The 18,213-nt window shown below is 43.0% G+C and overlaps 2 protein-coding genes and 1 non-coding gene across 3 annotated transcripts; 1 reads left to right on the forward strand and 2 right to left on the reverse strand.

Annotated features, from left to right (window-relative positions):
* Nucleotides 1–5,715: 5,715 nt before the first annotated feature.
* Nucleotides 5,716–10,377, forward strand: PEX12 (peroxisomal biogenesis factor 12). Its single transcript, XM_003817983.6, has 3 exons — nucleotides 5,716–7,267; nucleotides 7,572–8,125; nucleotides 8,989–10,377. The coding sequence occupies exons 1-3, from the start codon at nucleotides 7,142–7,144 to the stop codon at nucleotides 9,386–9,388; spliced, it is 1,080 nt and encodes a 359-aa protein (XP_003818031.1). The 5' UTR covers nucleotides 5,716–7,141; the 3' UTR covers nucleotides 9,389–10,377.
* Nucleotides 10,378–10,858: 481 nt separating this feature from the next.
* On the reverse strand, nucleotides 10,859–16,488 carry LOC129394485 (large ribosomal subunit protein eL39-like; the record flags this gene model as incomplete). Its single annotated transcript, XM_055102053.2, has 2 exons — nucleotides 10,859–11,293; nucleotides 15,307–16,488. A coding segment is annotated over one exon (150 nt), but the record flags the coding sequence as incomplete, so codon positions are not given.
* On the reverse strand, nucleotides 11,417–11,513 carry LOC112437650 (Z30 small nucleolar RNA). The gene has a single exon (XR_003026210.1). It is a non-coding gene; the product is annotated as a Z30 small nucleolar RNA (small nucleolar RNA).
* Nucleotides 16,489–18,213: the final 1,725 nt, after the last annotated feature.

The following is an 18,213-nucleotide window of genomic DNA, read 5'->3' on the forward strand; positions in this document are numbered from 1 at the left end:
AGATTTGAACCCAGGAAGTCTGACACTAGGGCTGATAAGGCTTATGTTTTAGGTTAGGGCAAGGGAGGAATGGTGGTACTAGTCACTGAAAATAGGAAAATATAAGAAATGGCAGAAGTTTGGGGAAGAATAGGGAGGTGATGAGTTCATTTTATACGTTAGGTTAGAGTGAAGATCTCTATCCAAGAGGTACTTGATTATATGTGTCTGAAGATAAGGAATGATCTGGAGTTAAATTTGTGAACTGTGAGCATACAGATGATAATTCAATCTGTGGGCATGAACATTATTCATGAAGAATGTGGAGAGTGAGTGCTTGGGGTAGAAACAGATAAACCCAAGAATGCAAAGAGGACTGAGAAGGAGTAGTCAGAGAGGTAGGAGGAAAAGCAGAATAGTATATTTTAGGATGTTTTCAGAGTTTCATGAAAGTAGGGACTATACCAACCTGTTCACTCTTGCACACGTGAGGCTAGCCCCATCACACACACACACACAAATTAATATATGTTGACTAAACGCATAAATAAGTGATCAACAATATTAATTGCCATAGACAGGAGAAGGGCTAAAAAGTGTCTACAGGATTTAGCAACATGGAGGTATTTGATGTTATTGCTGAGAAATCAGTAGAGATATGAAGGCAAAAGTCATACTGCAGATGTTTGAAGATGGATTAGAAATGAGGAAATAAAAACAGGAATTGCAGATAACTCATAAGAAAGTATGACCAAAGAAAGCAGAAATGGTATCTGAAGAAAAGAGTGGCAAGGATTTTTTCTTTCTTGAGGCAGGGTGTTGCACTGTTGCCCAGGCTGGAGTGCAGTGGTGCCATTACAGTTCACTGCAACCTTGACCTCCCAGGCTCAAGCAATCCTCCTACCTAGCCTCCCAAGTAGCTGCGACTACAGGCATGTGTCACCACACCTAGCTAATTTTCTTTCTTTCTTTTTTTTTTTTTGTAGAGAGGGGGTCTTGCCATGTTGCCCAGGCTGGTCTGGAACTCCTGGGCTCAAGTGATCCTCCTGCCTTGGCCTCCCCAAATGCTGGGATTATAGGCATGAGCCACCAAACTCAGCCAATTTTTTCAAGTTTAGTTCTATACTCATTCTCTACACTAACCCTTTAGCATACCATGGGTTTAATTATCTTTCTTACATATATGGCTCCAAAATCTCTTATCTCTAGCCTAGGCCTATTCCCCAAATTTCATCACCAAATCGATAACTATACTGCTGGGTTAAATCATAAGGAATGGAGGAGGTTAGAAAAACCTGGTTACAGAGTTGGGCACAGCAGTTTACACCTATGATCCCAGCACTTTGGGAGGCTGAGGTGGGAGGATCACTTGAGCCCAAGAGTTTGAGGCTATAGTGAGCCATGATCATGCCACTGCACTCCAGCCTGGGTGACAGAGTGAGACCGTCTCTAAAAAGAAAGAGAGAGAGAGAGAGAGAGAGAAACTCGTTCAAGGTACAACTCCTAGCAGACAGAGGTAGATTTCGTAAAGATGTCATTAGAAAAATCTTCAAGAGGCTGGCCGTGGTGGCTCATGCCTGTGATCACAGCACTTTGGGAGGCCAAGGCAGGTGGATCACCTGAGGTCAGGACTTTGAGCCCAGCCTGGCCAACATGGTGAAACCCTGACTCTACTAAAAATACAAAAATTAGCCAGGCATGGTGGCACATGCCTGTAGTCTCAGGTACTAGGGAGGCTGAGGCAGGAGAATTACTTGAACCTGAGAGGAGGAGGTTGCAGTGAGCCGAAATCACGCCACTACATTTCAGCCTGGGCAATAAAGTAAGACTCCATCTCAAAAAAAAAAAAAAAAAAAGAAAAAGAAAAAGAAAAAGAAAAAGAAAAGAAAAAGAAAAATATTTAAGAGCTTTGATTCATACCTCTCTGCTGTTCAAAAACTTTCATCAACTTCTCATTGCCTAACATGTTTGAAAGCTATTCTTCCCCCAGTTTCCTCCATCTATGTGCTCCTTTCTTTGGTTTTCTCATCTATAAAATGGAGGAAGATAGTAACATCTAATCATAATATTGAACAATGAAATAAATTACATGTAAAGCACTTAGAACTATGGCTGGCATATAGCATGGACTATGGAACTATTTCCTGTAATGGTGATTATTTTAATAAATTGCACTGAGCTGCTCAAGCCAGAAACCTAGGGGTCATTCCTGATTTCCCTTTCCTTCAACTGCCACATCCAATCCATCTCCAGTTGTCAATTCTACCTTTAAAATCTCAAAGCCGTAGCTGGGCGCTGTGGCTCACACCTGTAATCCCAGCACTTTGGGAGGCCGAGGCAGGTGGATCACAAAGTCAGGAGTTCGTGACCAGCCTGGCCAAGATGATGAAACCCCGTCTCTACTAAAATTAGCCAGGCGTTGTGGTGGGCGCCTGTAATCTCAGCTACTTGGGAGGCTGAGGTACAGAACTGCTTGAACCCGGGAGGCAGAGGTTGCAGTGAGCCGAGATTGCGCCACTGCACTCCATCCTGGGCAACAGAGCAAGACTGTCTCAAAAAAAAAAAAAAAAAAAAAAAAACTCCAAGCCATCCAACTCCCTCTATTCAATCTCATAAATCCAAGCCACCATCACCTTTTGCCTAGACTATTAGAAGGCTATAAGTCTTCTCTCTACCATTCTCCACATAGTGGCCAGGTTGTTTAACTTTTTTGGATGTATAACATACATTTAAAAATGTGCATATCTGGCCTGATGTGGTGGCTCACACCCGTAATCCCAGCACTTTGGGAGGCTGAGGCAGGGGGATCACTTGAGGCCAGGAGTTTGAGACCAGCCTGGCCAACATGGCAAAACCCTGTCTCTACTAAAAATACAAAAATTAGCCGGGTGCGGTGGCACATGCATGTAGTCCCAGCTACTTGGGGGGTCTGAGGTGGGAGAATCACTTGAACCCGGGAGGCGGAGGTTGCAGTGAGCCGAGACTGTGCCACTGCACTCCAGCCTGGGCTACAGAGCCAGACTCTATCTCAAGAAAACAAAAACAAAAACAAAAACAAAAATGTGCATATATCATAAATGTAAAGCTTGATATAAATACTGCATACCCACAAAACCATCAGAGACATCTTTAAAAAAATATAAACCTGGCCAGGCACGGTGGCTCACGCCTGTAATCCTAGCACTTTGGGAGGCCAAGGTGGGCAGATCACAAGGCCAGGAGTTCAAGACCAGCCTGGCCAACATGGTGAAACCCCATCTCTCACTAAAAATACAAAAATTAGCCGGGCATGTTGGCGGGCGCCTGTAATCCCAGCTACTTGGGAGGCTGTGGCAGGAGAATCGCTTGAACACAGGAGGCGGCGGTTGCAGTGAGTCATCATGCCATTGCACTCCAGCCTGGGCAACAAGAGTAAAACTCTGTTTCAAAAAAAAAAAATATATATACATATATTTTAATATATGTATATATACACAAATATATATAAAATATATAAAAATATATTATATAAAAATATATATTATATATTTTATTTATATTTGTATATATATTATATATATTTGTATATATATAATATATATATATATTTGTATATATATAATATATATATATATTTGTATATATATAATATATATATATATTTGTATATATATAATATATATATATATTTGTATATATATAATATATATATATTTGTATATATATAATATATATATATTTGTATATATATAATATATATATATTTGTATATATATAATATATATATATTTGTATATATATAATATATATATATTTGTATATATATAATATATATATATATTTGTATATATATAATATATATATATATTTGTATATATATAATATATATATATTTGTATATATATAATATATATATATATTTGTTTATATATATACCTGATCACACATCTCTGGTGTGTGAATCCTTCATTGGCTTCCCATTGCACTTGGGCTAAAATCCAGGGTCGTTCCCATGGCCTGTGAGTCCCTGCATGGTTTGGCCTGTCTACCTCTCTAACATCATTTTGTGCTTTTCAGTCACTGCTCATTTCCTCATCATTTCACCTTTTGCCAGTTATCTAGCCCTCAAACACACCAAGCTCTTTCCGACCTTAGGGTCTTCACAATACTCTTCCTTCTGCCTAATATTCTTTTCCCCAACTCCTCATATGGCTGGCTCCTCATAATTTAGGTCTTTGTTATGTCCTCAGAAGGGCATTCCGATTATCACGTCTAAAAGATTTGGGCCTCCCAGACCTCTTATTCGAGTTGCAAATTTCTTTTTTTTTTTTTTTTTTTTGAGACAGAGTCTCACTCTGTCCCCCAGGCTGGAGTGCAGTGGTGTGACCTCAGCTCACTGCAACCTCCGCCTCCCGGGTTCAAGTGATTCTCCTGCCTCAGCCTCCAGAGTAGCTGGGATAACAGGCATCTGCCACCATGCACCACCACTCCAAGCTAATTTTTGTATTTTTAGTAGAGATGGGTTTTCGCCATGTCGGCTGGGCCGGTCTCAAACTCCTGACTTCGTGATCCACCCGTCTCAGCCTCCCAAAGTGCTGGGATTACAGGTATGAGCCACCACACCAGGCCCTACCTTTACTTTTTCTTTTCTTTTTTCTGGAGATGGAGTCTCGCTCAGTTACCCAGGCTGGAGTGCAATGGTGCAATCTCGGCTCACCACAACCTCCGCTTCCAGGGTTCAAGCGATTCTCCTGCCTCAGCCTCCTGAGTAGCTGGGATTACAGGTATGTGCCACCACGCCCAGCTAATTTTTTGTATTTCTAGTACAGACAGGGTTTCTCCATGTTGGTCAGGCTGGTCATGACCTCTTGACCTCAGGTGATCCACCCGCCTCGGCCTCCCAAAGTGCTGGGATTATAGGCGTTCTTATGCCATACGTTTAGTTAACTTTTGGAGTACTTCCATGGGACTATCAATCAAGACATCTTGCCTTCCCCTGGCTAAGAGTGAAAGACAGGGTGGAGAGGGAACTTGAACCAAGAGAGGTCAGTCAAAATTTGTATCATGAGCAGAGTCACAAACAGAAATTGGTGGAAGCTCGTTCACTGCAACAACGTTGCCTGGATAAGAACTTCTAATTCCTCTTAGGCAGTCCCAATAGTATCGTTAAGTTCTTGTTCTTTCAGGGCTGGCTTTACTTATTTTGTGAGCTACTCCATACACTTCTAATAAATTCCGTTTTAGTTTAAATTAGCCTGTTTGTTTCTGTTGCTTGTAACCAAAGATCCCTAAGTGACAAAAATGTTTAATTTCCTGCTTTAGTTGGTGCTACCTCTCAACTTTGTATTTTTGCTATTCACTTAAGAAAAGCTTGTACATAACAGTTACTATTAAACAAGCCCCTAATATGTATCCAGGTGCTTCATATGGATAAACTATGTCTAGTCTTAAAACTCTGTAAGGTAAAAATCATATATCAATATAATGTCTTTTGGTAGAGTAAAAAACACTTCTTGTAACTATAATTAAGGACAATTTGTAAGGTTTTCTCTCCTATTGGAATAACTAAATCCAAACCTTGTTTTTGAGGGTTCTCATTATGCAAACCAATTATTTTTATAACATAAGGGCCTCTAGGGCAGTAAACAATACCTTCTATTCCCAGCTATTTAGCCCAGAGGTGGCACTTCCTAGAGGAAGGGAGGAGAGGTGGAACTCTCAACCAAATTCAATAAGGCTGTGTCAGCCAACTTCAGCGAGACAAAGCTGTACATAACATAAAAGCACTTTACAAACCTTAAGGTAAATCACATTCATTTTGGTATAAAAACGGCATGAAAGGAAACTTTCTGTCAAGTGTCCCCAGTGCATGCTAGTTACAATTCATAAAGCTCCCTCTGCGTTAGTACTGTATTCATATCGCTGGTGGTGACATATACAACTGTGTTCAAGGATGGAGACCATTTTCATCCAGTATAGCAAGTGCATGCAGTTATGCTTGAATATAGCCAAAACCTGGAAGACGTTAAACTACCAGCTTGGATGAAAATTAACCGTCTCAAGTACTGAGGAACAAGCATGAACCTTTCTCAATCCAATCATCTTTCCTTATAATTGGCGGCAATAAATCTAAGGCTCCTATCTCCTGCTATGTCGCTTTACATCATTTCTGGAAGGCTAAGACATATAAATTAACCACCATCCCTGCCGCGCGCGTACAGCAAAGTCCTTTCCACCTCCAGATTCCCTTCCTCCCTCCGCCCCTAGCTCCATCGCCTGCAGGAACACAGGGCTCAGCAACGGGCCCGAGCTCTGGCTCCCGGCGCCAGACGTCTGCGCGGTGCCCCAAACAGCTTGTCAAAAAGACCTCGCAGAGAGAGGTTCAGAGCTGTAGCTTTCCAGCGAGGCTACCATGCAGACCCAGCTACGAAAAGTAAACCAAACTAGCGGAGAATTCACAGCCAAAACCAGCCCACAAGGGCCCTCTTCTATTTCAGCGGGGCGGGAGCGGAAGTTCAGGTGGGTCATAGAGTTCTCTAGTTCTGGTTTCCGGACCGCATTCGGAACTAGAGCGCCTCTCTTCCGCCAGGCATCCCTGAGGTCCTGGTGGTTTCATTTCCGGGTGCGGCTTCTGTCATAAAGCGGAGACCTCCCTTCAAACGTGGCGTCGTGGGTTGTTTGCGCCTCGCCTGGGGTCAGCGAGCAAGGACGGGCGCGGGCGGGGATACTCAAAGCCAACAGCTGGAGTCAGCCCTCGTGTCCCGGGCTCACAGTGGCACGACTGAATCCTCAGAGTCGGCTGGCTTTTGAGCTCTCACGACTGGGGAGGAGGGGGCGTTTCTGGTTCGCAGCTCCAGAGGATTGCGTTCCTTCCCCCATACCTGTCCCCCACAGTCACGCTCTGCCCTGACGTGCAGCATTTGACAAGTTACCCCCTCGCCACGTACTACTTCCACCCACGTCCGAGTTAACTTTGTTCTTAACCTTCTTGAGACTACCCTCGGCCTCCAGGTCTTTTTTTCCCAGTTCATTTTTGCCCGTAAGATTGAGTTTCGAGTTTCAGGTATCATGCAGAAAGTTTACCTTTAAGACTGAGCACCCATCTGATACTCTTCCTCCCGAAAAAGTTCATGCTCACGAGAGAGTTTGTGGGAAAAGTGAAAGCCAGTACACGCAGGAAACTATGGCTGAGCACGGGGCTCACTTCACAGCTGCTTCTGTGGCCGATGACCAGCCATCCATCTTTGAGGTGGTAGCACAGGACAGTTTAATGACAGCAGTGAGACCCGCTCTTCAGCATGTGGTCAAGGTAAGGTATTAATTCTTGGAAAGGTTTTAGGGACAACTGGGTAAAAAACAAACGAATAATTTGTGCTTATTTGGTAGCCTAGCGTTTGAAATAGCCAATTTGCAAATAACTTGTATCCCATGACTTAAGAGTTACTGAGTCTCTGTTATGTGTAGAGACCTGTACTGAATACCCAGCATTTCAGGGTCCAAAAGTGACTTATTTAAGACAAATTGTGTAGACTTTAGAGGAAAAGGGGGAATGTAAATAGGTGTAGAACTTGTGTAATGGAATGAATTTCACTTATTGCTTTATTTTGCTTTAGGTTCTTGCAGAATCAAATCCCACCCACTATGGCTTCTTGTGGAGGTGGTTTGATGAAATCTTTACTCTGCTAGATCTTCTGCTCCAGCAACATTATCTGTCTAGAACCAGTGCCTCATTTTCTGAAAACTTTTACGGCTTAAAGAGAATTGTAATGGGGGACACTCACAAGTCTCAGAGATTGGCTAGTGCTGGTCTCCCAAAGCAGCAGCTTTGGAAATCTATTATGTTCCTGGTTCTTCTTCCCTATCTGAAAGTGAAGCTGGAGAAGCTGGTTTCTAGCCTGAGAGAAGAGGATGAATATTCTATTCATCCCCCTTCTTCCCGCTGGAAACGATTTTACAGAGCCTTCCTGGCAGCCTACCCATTTGTGAACATGGCCTGGGAAGGATGGTTTCTTGTACAACAACTTCGATACATCCTAGGAAAAGCTCAGCATCACTCACCACTGCTGAGGCTGGCTGGAGTTCAGCTAGGTCGACTGACAGTTCAGGATATACAAGCTCTGGAGCACAAACCAGCTAAGGCCAGCATGATGCAGCATCCAGCCAGGAGGTAAGGCCTTAACATTTCCAAAAGAGCTTTAGTTAGTAAATTCGAAAATCTTATCCCAGTTTTGTAAAATTCACCTCCCTGTTAACTTTGTGGCATTTCATAGAATCATAGAAAAGCTATTCCTTGTGTCCATAAAACAAGGACTGTCATCCTGGTAACCTTCACCATTCTAGGTATACTTTAGTGCATACTTGCTATGTCCCAGGCCCTGTACTAGGTGCTTGCTGTACGTAGATTATCTCAATCCTCAACACAACCCAATGAAGTAAATGTATTAGCTCACAGTTGAGGAAACTAAACCCAAGCAGTTAAGTACCTTGCCAAAGTCACGTAGGTACATAGTTAGAAGGTGGCAGAGCTGGGATTCAAACCAAATCAATACAATTCTAAAGACTGCTCTGTGAGCCACTGCACCCAGCCTAAGACTGTGCTCTTAATCACGATGCTGTGCTCCTTCTAGTTCATATTTGTGTTCTCCTACAAGTTCAAATATGTACATTCCTCAATACTGCTAAGTTTTTTATTAAGTGAATTGGGTTTTTTTTTTTTTTCTGGATCACTATCTTCCACTAAAAAAAGGGAAGAGGTCTATATAATCAAATTCTCTACTGATTTATCTTTCAAAACACAAAACCAAACCCTAATCATGTTACTAAAAACAAAGCTTAGCTCCTATGCTCCTAAAATATTGTAAGTTAGAATCACTTAGAATAGATCCTTAAGGAGATAGTACCAGTCTACCAACCATTCAGTCCCCCAGTGATTCTGATGAAAAATGTAAGAATTGCATTTATGTTAGTCACTTTGTAATGATACCTAAATAAAGTTTCTCTCTTTGCCTCCTTGTTCTTTTCTCCCAACAGTGTTAGTGAGAAGATAAAGTCAGCTCTGAAGAAAGCTGTTGGGGGTGTTGCCTTATCCCTGTCTACTGGCCTTTCTGTGGGTGTATTCTTCTTGCAGTTCCTTGACTGGTGGTACTCATCTGAAAATCAAGAAACCATCAAGTCATTGACTGCCCTGCCTACTCCACCACCACCTGTACACCTAGACTATAACTCTGATTCTCCCCTCTTACCCAAAATGAAGACTGTGTGCCCACTGTGTCGTAAAACCCGGGTGAATGATACTGTTCTTGCCACCTCTGGCTATGTGTTTTGTTACCGCTGTGTGTTTCACTATGTGAGGAGTCACCAAGCTTGTCCCATCACAGGTTATCCAACAGAAGTACAACATCTGATTAAACTCTACTCCCCTGAGAACTGAAAGGGAATCATGTCTTATCCTCACAACAAAAGTATTGCGCTGTAATGTCACAGAGCTGGTTTCAGCATGGTATTGAGTTGACACTTCTCAGCCTCAATTCATAACTATATGAACTTTAAATGATTATATGGATTTCTTTAAAAGGATATGCCCATTTGATCCTAACCTTTCAGCCTGCTCTCTAGAACCCTACTTACAGTTGACCAAGCTGCTTAAAGTAGAAGAATCAGACTGGCAGGGGATATGAGGACCAGTGTAGAGATTAAACAGAATAATGAGTACACAAGTTTTTGCCTATCCCTTTCCTTAAAATATAAGAAATACAGAAGCTCTTAGGAAAAACCCAGGTTAGACCGCATAAAAAATAAAGTGAACAGTGAGGTGGTAGCAAGACTTCTTTTTAGAAAAGAAAGCATTTACCTGCCTGTCTGTAAGGTGGAAATTTCATCAGTTTGCAAACGATAAGAAATGTAGACCTGCTCTTGATAGAAATGCTTAGAAACACTTTGGGGGGGAAAAAAGCTCCTTCCATATACTGTGAGACATTTGTTAAGTGACATCTATTGTTTATCAGCTTTTAAGGATAAAAAAGGATATTTTAAAAGTTGGATATTTAGGATATTTGAGGATATTCCTTTATGAGCTCTCCATATCCTTCTTGAGAAACTGGTTAAAAAAGGAATGGGGTTGAGTGTTACAGAGAGTAGTCTGAAGATTCCTGTGTAAAAGCAAAGCTAACAAGCAATGAAGAGATGAAGCAAAATACTAATCTAATTGTGTAAAGAAAGGATATTTTAATAAGTTCTTTCTGCTTGCTGCTAAGAGTTTGCTAAACTGTCATGAATTATTCTGGTTATTACTAAAGTTCCTATGAAACACTTAAGTAGATTTTAAGAATAAATGTTTCTGGAAAAGAACTTCTATGTTATGATTTTGTAGAAATGTAAAGATTACTTGAGGTGTTTAAAATAAATTTTTCATTCAGACTACCTTTGACTTTTTGAGGTGTTTTTATATTAACATTTTGCCAATTCAGTAGTTGGAACAAAAATCCTCTGCTCCAACAACAAGAATTCAGCCTCATGCAAAATACCTTGCATCAACTTAAGAAACACTTAAGTTGCCTGTGTAGGAGCATTTATGCCATTGGATTGGCAGACTGGTGAAAACATGGGTTAAAAAAAAATCATCACTAGAAGAGGAAGGATGAAAATGATTTTTAAGAGCCTCTGCTGACATAAGTGTTTTCCAATACTTTAACTCATTTTACCAGTTCAAAGCACATTCTCTGATAGCACAAAGGTGATAAAGCTAAAATTTTAAATAGAATATCCCATGGATTTTAACATTAAGACATTTATGATGTTAGTTGAGACAATAAAAAAATATTCAAACTTTTATATGCCATAAGAAAAGTATAATGAATTTTAAAATTCTCGTTAAACCTCAAAGGTTTTACCAAAGCAAATATCATGGTTAATTAAACATTTTTATTTTATTTTTTTTTTTTACTGAGACAGAGTCTCACTCTGATGCCAAGGCTTGAGTGCAGTGGTGTGATCTCGGCTCACTGCAACCTCCACCTCCTGGGTTCAAACAATTCTGCCACCTCGCCTCCTAAGTAGCTGTGATTACAGGTGTGTGCCACCACGCCTGGCTAATTTTTGTATTTTTAGTAGAGGCGGGGTTTTGCCATGTTGGCCAGGCTGGTGTCGAACTCCTGACCTCAAGTGATCCGCCTGCCTTGGCCTCCCAAAGTGCTGGGATTACAGGCGTGAACCACTGTGCCTGGCCAATTAAACGTTTTTAATACAGTAATAAGTGAATAATAGAATTGAGCCAGATTCAGGATTGAAATGATGTAGTCCTCCATGAAGAATTCAAAGCAAGAGTTTTCATCTCAACCTAAGGAGGAAAACATGAGAATATCAGTAATTCAAAAGAAAATAAAAGAAACATCTTAAACATAATAAAACCAGTGTCCAAACAGGATACAACACACCTGTGTGGAAAAACCACAATCAGAATCAGCTCAGAGAGAAGATTAAGAGATCATACCCTGGTCAAAGCCAACAGTGAAGCAATGGCAATACCAGGTCAGGCTCTACTTCACTCATCATCGCATCGCTGCATTTCATCTCCTTGTACTACCTAAGAGCAACCCAGTGCCCTAGTTTCACATCCAAGAAAACATAGGCTTACCTATGAAAAAAAATAAAGCCTTCTGTTCAGGTAAGTTTCAACCATGGGTTTCTAATTAATATTTTTTTTTTTTTTTTTTTAAGACAGGGTCTTACTCTGTCACCCAGGCTGGAGTGCAATGGCCTGATCATGGCTCACTGCAGTCTCAACCTCCCCAGGCTCAGATGATCATCCCACCTCAGCCTCCCAAGTAGCTGGGACTACAGTCACAGGCCACCACATCTGGCTAATTTTTGTACTTTTTGTAGAGACAGGGTTTTACCATGTTGTCCAGGCTGTTCTCAAACTCCTGGACTCAAGCAATCCACCTTCTCCAGCCTCCCAAAGTGCGTGGATTACAGGCGTGAGCCACCATGCCTGGCCTGTTTTCAATTAATATATATATATTTTTTTATTTTGAGACAAGGTTTCACTCTTGTCAACCAGGCTGGAGTGCAGTGGTGTGATCATGGCTCACTGTAGCCTCAAACTCCTGGGCTCAGGTGATCCACCAGGTAGCTAGGACTACAGGTGCATGTCACCATCCCTGGCTAATTCTTTTTAAATTTTTGTAGAGACAGAGTCACGGTATGTTTCCCAGGCTGGTCTCAAACTCCTGGCTTCAAGTGATCCTCCTGCCTTGGCCTCCCAAAACCCTGGGATCACAGGCTTGAGCCCATAAGCCTGCCCTTAGCCTAGTTCAAAAGCAAAAGCTTTAGAAAATACATTTTCTTTTTAAAAATTTCTTTATTTTTTCTGGAGACAGGGTCTTGCCCTGTCACCTAGCCTGGAGTGCAGTGGCACGATCATGGCTCACTGTGGCCTCAAACTGCTGGGCTCAAGCAATCCTCCCACCCCAGCCTTCTGAGTAGCTGACATCTCAGGTGAGCACCACCACGCCCAGAGTCTTGCCATGTTGCCCAGGGTGGTCTCAAACTGCTGGGCTCAAGTGATCTTCCCTCTTTGGCCTTCCAAAGTGCTGGATTACAGGTGTGAGCTACTGTACCTGGCCTAGAAAAGATTTTTTTTTTTTTGAAATGGAGTCTCACTGTGTCGCCCAGGCTGGAGTGCAGTGGCGCAATCTCGGCTCACTGCAGCCTCAGCCTCCCAAATAGCTGGGACTACAGGCATGTGCCACCACGCCCAGCTAATTTTTGTATTTTTAGTAGAGATGGGGTTTCACCATGTTGGCCAGGCTGGTCTTGAACTCCTGACCTCAAGTGATCTGCCAGCCTTGGCCTCCCAAAGTGCTGGGATTACAGGCATGAGCCACCACGCCAGGCCTAGAAAAGATTTTCTACTAAATTTCTTTATAAACTCCAGTTCATTTAATATGCAATTTGATTTATAATTCTTCTGCCAACAAAGATTAAAATTATAGTCATAAAAGTTTTTAAACTAGAATCTTTTATCTGAACAGTCCAAGAACCCAGAGAGGCTATGATTTGCCGAAGATCCATAGGAAATTAACTGCAGAGCTGGAAAGAGAACTTGAGGTATGATTACCAGATTTATATTTTTTCAGTAACAACTAAATAAAAGGTTCAATTCCATTTTTCTCTAGGGTACTACCTTTAGATTTACTAATGAGGAAGGACATGGAAGATAAAGCAGGGCAAAGCATGGGTAATTCACAATCTGAAAAATCAATTTGTGAATGAGAAACCTGACCTCCACTCCACTCCACTCCCTCACTCTGTCACCCAGGCTAGAGTGCAGTGGCACAATCTCGGCTCACTGCAACCTCTGCCTCCCGGGTTCAAGTGATTCTCCTGCCTCAGCCTCCCGAGTAGCTGAGACTACAGGCGCGCACCACCACACCCAGCTAATTTTTGCACTTTTTAGTAGAGATGGGCTTTCACCATATTGGCCAGGCTGGTCTTGAACTCCTGACCTTGTGATCCACCCACCTCAACCTCCCAAAGTGCTGGGATTATGGGCGTGAGCCACCGCGCCTGGCCTCTTTATTTTTTGAGACAGACTCTCACTCTGTCACCCAGGCTGGAATGCAGTGGCACTATCTCAGCTCACTTTAGCCTCTGCCTCCTGGGTTCAAGCAGTCCTCCCACCTCAGCCTCCCAGGTAGCTGGGATTACAGGCGTGCACAACCAGGCCTAGCTAATTTTTGCATTTTCAGTAGAAATGGGGTTTTGCCATGTTGGCCAGGCTGGTCTTGAACTCCTGACTTCAAGTGATCCACCTGCCTTGGCCTCCCAGGTGCTGGGATTATAGGTGTGAGCCACCGTGCCGGGCCCCCAAACATATCTTACAGTCTAATCAACCCAGATTATTCCTTAGTCCTCATATTGGCTCTATTTGACCTTATGCCCTCCATCTAGAAAGTCTTTCCCCCTCTGTAGAAATCCTTCCTGTACTTCAAAATCCTATCCCTGCAGTTTGCAGCCCTTCAAAATGCCATCTTTTGCATGAAGCCTTTTTCCATCAATCCAACAGGAAGTATCTGTCCTCCTTCTGAATTATGAAAGCACCTTAATACCTGTTTTGTGGTACCTATTTCACTTTGTATTTTAAGATCCAGACAGCCAGCCTACCATGTAATTCAAGATCTTTACAAGTTGAATCCCTCCCTATCTGCTTCATCATCAGCTGGGCAAACCCCCCATGTGCTCCAGCCACATGCGGCAGGTACATTTTCCTAGTTCCTGGAGTGCTTTGCTTTCTCCACCCCTTTCGATGGGGAGAAAACCTAAGTACCCTTTTTTTTTTTTTTTTTTTTAAGATTTTTAACATTATTTGGATTCTTAGTTTGTGGGAAAAGAGTAAGATAGACACATCTAGATTGTTATATAGCTCAGGCTTTTTAAGGGGGATATTTAAACACACAGTATATAACTTTAAAATGCCCAGGTGTGGGGAGATTTGCCTTATCACTCAAAAAAAGGGTCAAGAGTAATCATTCCAAGTTTAGGTTGAAGTGGGTAAGATTACAGCCAGAGATTAAAAGCTCACACATCCATAAGCAAGGTCCCAGTCAGGCATCTGGAAGGGCAAAGGGATGGCTCTGTGCTGGCTGAGTAAAAGGCGCTTTCATGGAGGGATAAATACCCACCCTAAGTATACTTTTTAAACTTTACTCAAGGCCGGGAGCGGTGGCTTTGGCCTGTAATCCCAGCACTTTCGGAGGCCGAGGCGGGTGGATCACGAGGTCAGGAGTTCAAGACCAGCCTGGCCAACATGGTGAAACCCCCATCTCTACTAAAAACGCAAAAATTAGCCGGGCGTGGTGGTGTGCGCTTGTAATCCCAGCTACTTGGGAGGCTGAGGCTGAGAACTGCTTGAACCCGGGAGACGGCGGTTGCAGTGAGCCGAGATAGCGCCACTGGACTCCAACCTGGGAGGCAGAGCGAGACTCCCGTCTCAAAAAAAAAACAAAAAAACAAAAATAAACTTTACTCAAATATCACTTTCTGTTAAATGTCCTTAATTCCTTCAATCATCCCCCTCTTCTAACTCTCACAACACTTTCTTCCACTACGGCACGCATCACACGCCAACTACTCACCAGTTCACGTTTTCCGCCCTCTCTCCCACTTGCTCAATCGCAGAGTTCCTAAAGAACCAGGACTATGTTCTACTAGTCTTTGTAGCCACTGCACTCGGAATGGTGCCTAGTACATAGGAATGAGCGTTTAATTCATTGAATGAGCGACTCTTCCTACTAAACCCTAAGCTCCTAGATTATAAAAGCATCAACACAAGTTATAAATCCGACTTACCTCCAACATTTCACGTAGGTAAAGACCATACCTCAAGCACCTCCAAGCCCTCATTTCCCCAGCCTCTACCTCATGGCCCTCTGCACAGCCATCTGCGCACAACCAGTGCTTACACACAGGAGGCCCTCAAAATAATACTAATAATCTAAGGTCCAAATCCCACGAACTCCCGGGAAGACTGAGAGTAAGGCCGGAGCCAAGGCTTGAACCAAACACCCAGGAAGGAATCTGCAGCCCGCTTTTCTAAGTCGTAAAACTCCTACGACCTGGACTCTCTCAGGAAGCCTGCTCCGGCCTGAGGAGGATGGAGGTAGCCAAGCTCTCCAGATTTCTGTCCCGGGCCAAACGTGCTTCCAGCGTCCCTCTCCTCTGCTTCTCCGCCCGGCTCAGGTCTTACAGCCTAGCGCGGCTCTCGCCGAACAACCAATCCCACGGCGGCCATCGGGTCACGTGGGCGCCCCTGAGGCGGGGCTGGTGCGAGGAGCAGCCAATCGAAGGCCGAGGCGAACGTCAGGGGTGGAGCAAAAGGGATGGCGGACGCATCTTTTCCGTCACCTCTTTGCGTCGCGGTCTCTATCCTGAGAGACCAGTCGCTTTCCAAGTTCTGAGCAATTCTCCCCCGCCCCCTAGGAATGGGTAAAAGGACATGAAGAAGTAAAATGGAGAGTCTTCTGTACCAGACCCACTCAAGGCCTCTTTCGTTCGTTAAGGATTGGAGAGATTAGACAGTGAAGACAATGTGCCTTTGCGCGTGCTATTTCCTCTACCTGGTTTATCTTTCTCCCATCCATCTCCCTTTCTCTCAACTTGTTGCTTTCTTTCTTTTTTTTTTTTTTTGAAATGAAAGGTCTCACATATTTATTACTGAACTCAGCCAACCAAAGCGTTCATAACAGATTCAGAGAGAAAAAATATGTCCCCAATAAAACATGTCCAACTCTCCAGATAGTGGTGACACTTTCAGGTTGATATGATAATGTGATTGTGACCTTCAGACATCATAAATACGTGTGCCGTCTCATGTGCAATTCCTTATAGACCCAGCTTGGTTCTTCTCCAATGTCTCCGTTTGGAGTTGTACCTGATTTTATTACCAATTTTTATCTGAATCCACGGGGGAATGGGACGATTTTGCTTTTGTTTCTTGGCCAGGAATTGCTTAATCCTAAAAGTCTTGTGACATGGCAGGAAGCAGAGTCAAGCACATACCACGATGGCGGAGAAAGGAAGAGAGGGGGAAACCTGTTGCTTTCTTACTTACAGGTTCCAGCTCACAAATCATCTCATCTAGGAAATCTTTTCTGATGCTCACTCATAGTTATTGTCACTCCTCAGAACACCTAGAGAACACTGCTCATACATTGCAAACTCTTTAGAGTGGTACTAGAGCGTAGTGGTCATGTATGTGGACTATTTTGGCAAGTAACTTGAATTCTTTGTTCTTCAGTATCACTATTTGTAAAAAGGAGGCTAATAATAGCATCTACCTAATAGAACTGTTACAAGATCAATGACAACAATGCCTAATACATAGAGTGCTCAGTTGATGTTATTGTGTATGTTGTATTGTTATGAGTTGTTTAGTACATGTTTTCCCTCTTTAGATTGTGAATGATCTCAGCTCATTGCAACCCCCGCCTCCTGGGCTCAAGCAATTCTCCTGGCTCAGCCTCCCAAATAAGTGGGATTACAGGCATGCACTACCACACTCGGCTGATTCTTGTATTTTTAGTAGAGATGGGGTTTCGCCATGTTGGCCAGGCTGGTCTCAAACTCTTGACCTCAAGTGATCCACCCACCCACCTTGGCCTCCGAAAGTGCTGGGATTACAGTCGTGAGCCACCGAGCCCAGCAGGGACGTGTGTCTTATTCTTCCAGCTAATAGTAAGGCTTTCTGGCAGGATGAGAGTAACTGGGCTTTGGATTCAGATAGGTCAGTGTTCAGCTCTCAGCTCTGCCACTTGCTAGATGTGTAACTTTCTGCTTTACCTCAATGAACTCAGTTTTTTTCATTTATGTAATGTGAAAATAACACATGTCTTGCAAGTTATTCTGAGGATTGTATTTGAGAAGGAAAGTTGCATATTTGGCTCAAGGAAGGCAGTTACTAAATGGGAGCTTTTATTTTGATGGGTAGCCCCAGATTGTAGCACCATGTTTAGAACATTGTAAGCGCTCAACAACTGATTATCATTATTATTATTTGAGACAGAGTCTCGCTCTGTCACCCAGGCTAGAATGCAGTGGTGTGATCTCGGCTCACTGCAACCTCTGCCTCCTGGGTTCAAGTGATTCTCATGCCTCAGCCTCCCAAGTAGCTGGGATTACAGGCGCATGCCACCATGCCCAGCTAATGTTTGTATTTTTAGTAGAGATGAGGTTTCGCCATGTTGGTTAGGCTGGTCTTGAACTGCTGACCTCAAGTGATCCGCCTGCCTTGGCCTCCGAAAGTGTTGGGATTACAGGCATGAGCCACTGCGCTTAGCCGACAATTGATTATTGAATGAAAATGGCATTACATGCCAGGCACCATATGCGGCAAAGAGCACATGTTAACACACATTTACTCTTTATGTGTATCATTTCACTTCATTCTGACAAATACTCTGTGGAGGAGGCTCTGTTATTATCTCCAGTTTACACAGAAGAAATCGGAGGCTTAGGTTAGTTTAACAAAAAGTTTTCATAGCTAGAATGTGGCAGAGCTGAGATCTGAACACCTTAGGAGCCCCAAAATAGCTGATCGAATGAAAGAATGAATGAAAGTGAGGAAACTTACACGGAGTCAGGTAGTGGCATAATGGAGCCCTTGGTCACTATTCTATTTACACTCTTTGGATCATCTCTATGAAAGAATTGGGGGTGAGATGGAGGCATCTGGGGGTAAAGAGACCAACTTTTCCCCTT

The sequence above is a fragment of the Pan paniscus genome, chromosome 19, assembly GCF_029289425.2.
Source record: "Pan paniscus chromosome 19, NHGRI_mPanPan1-v2.0_pri, whole genome shotgun sequence".
In the NCBI taxonomy this organism is placed as follows: Eukaryota; Metazoa; Chordata; class Mammalia; order Primates; family Hominidae; genus Pan; species Pan paniscus.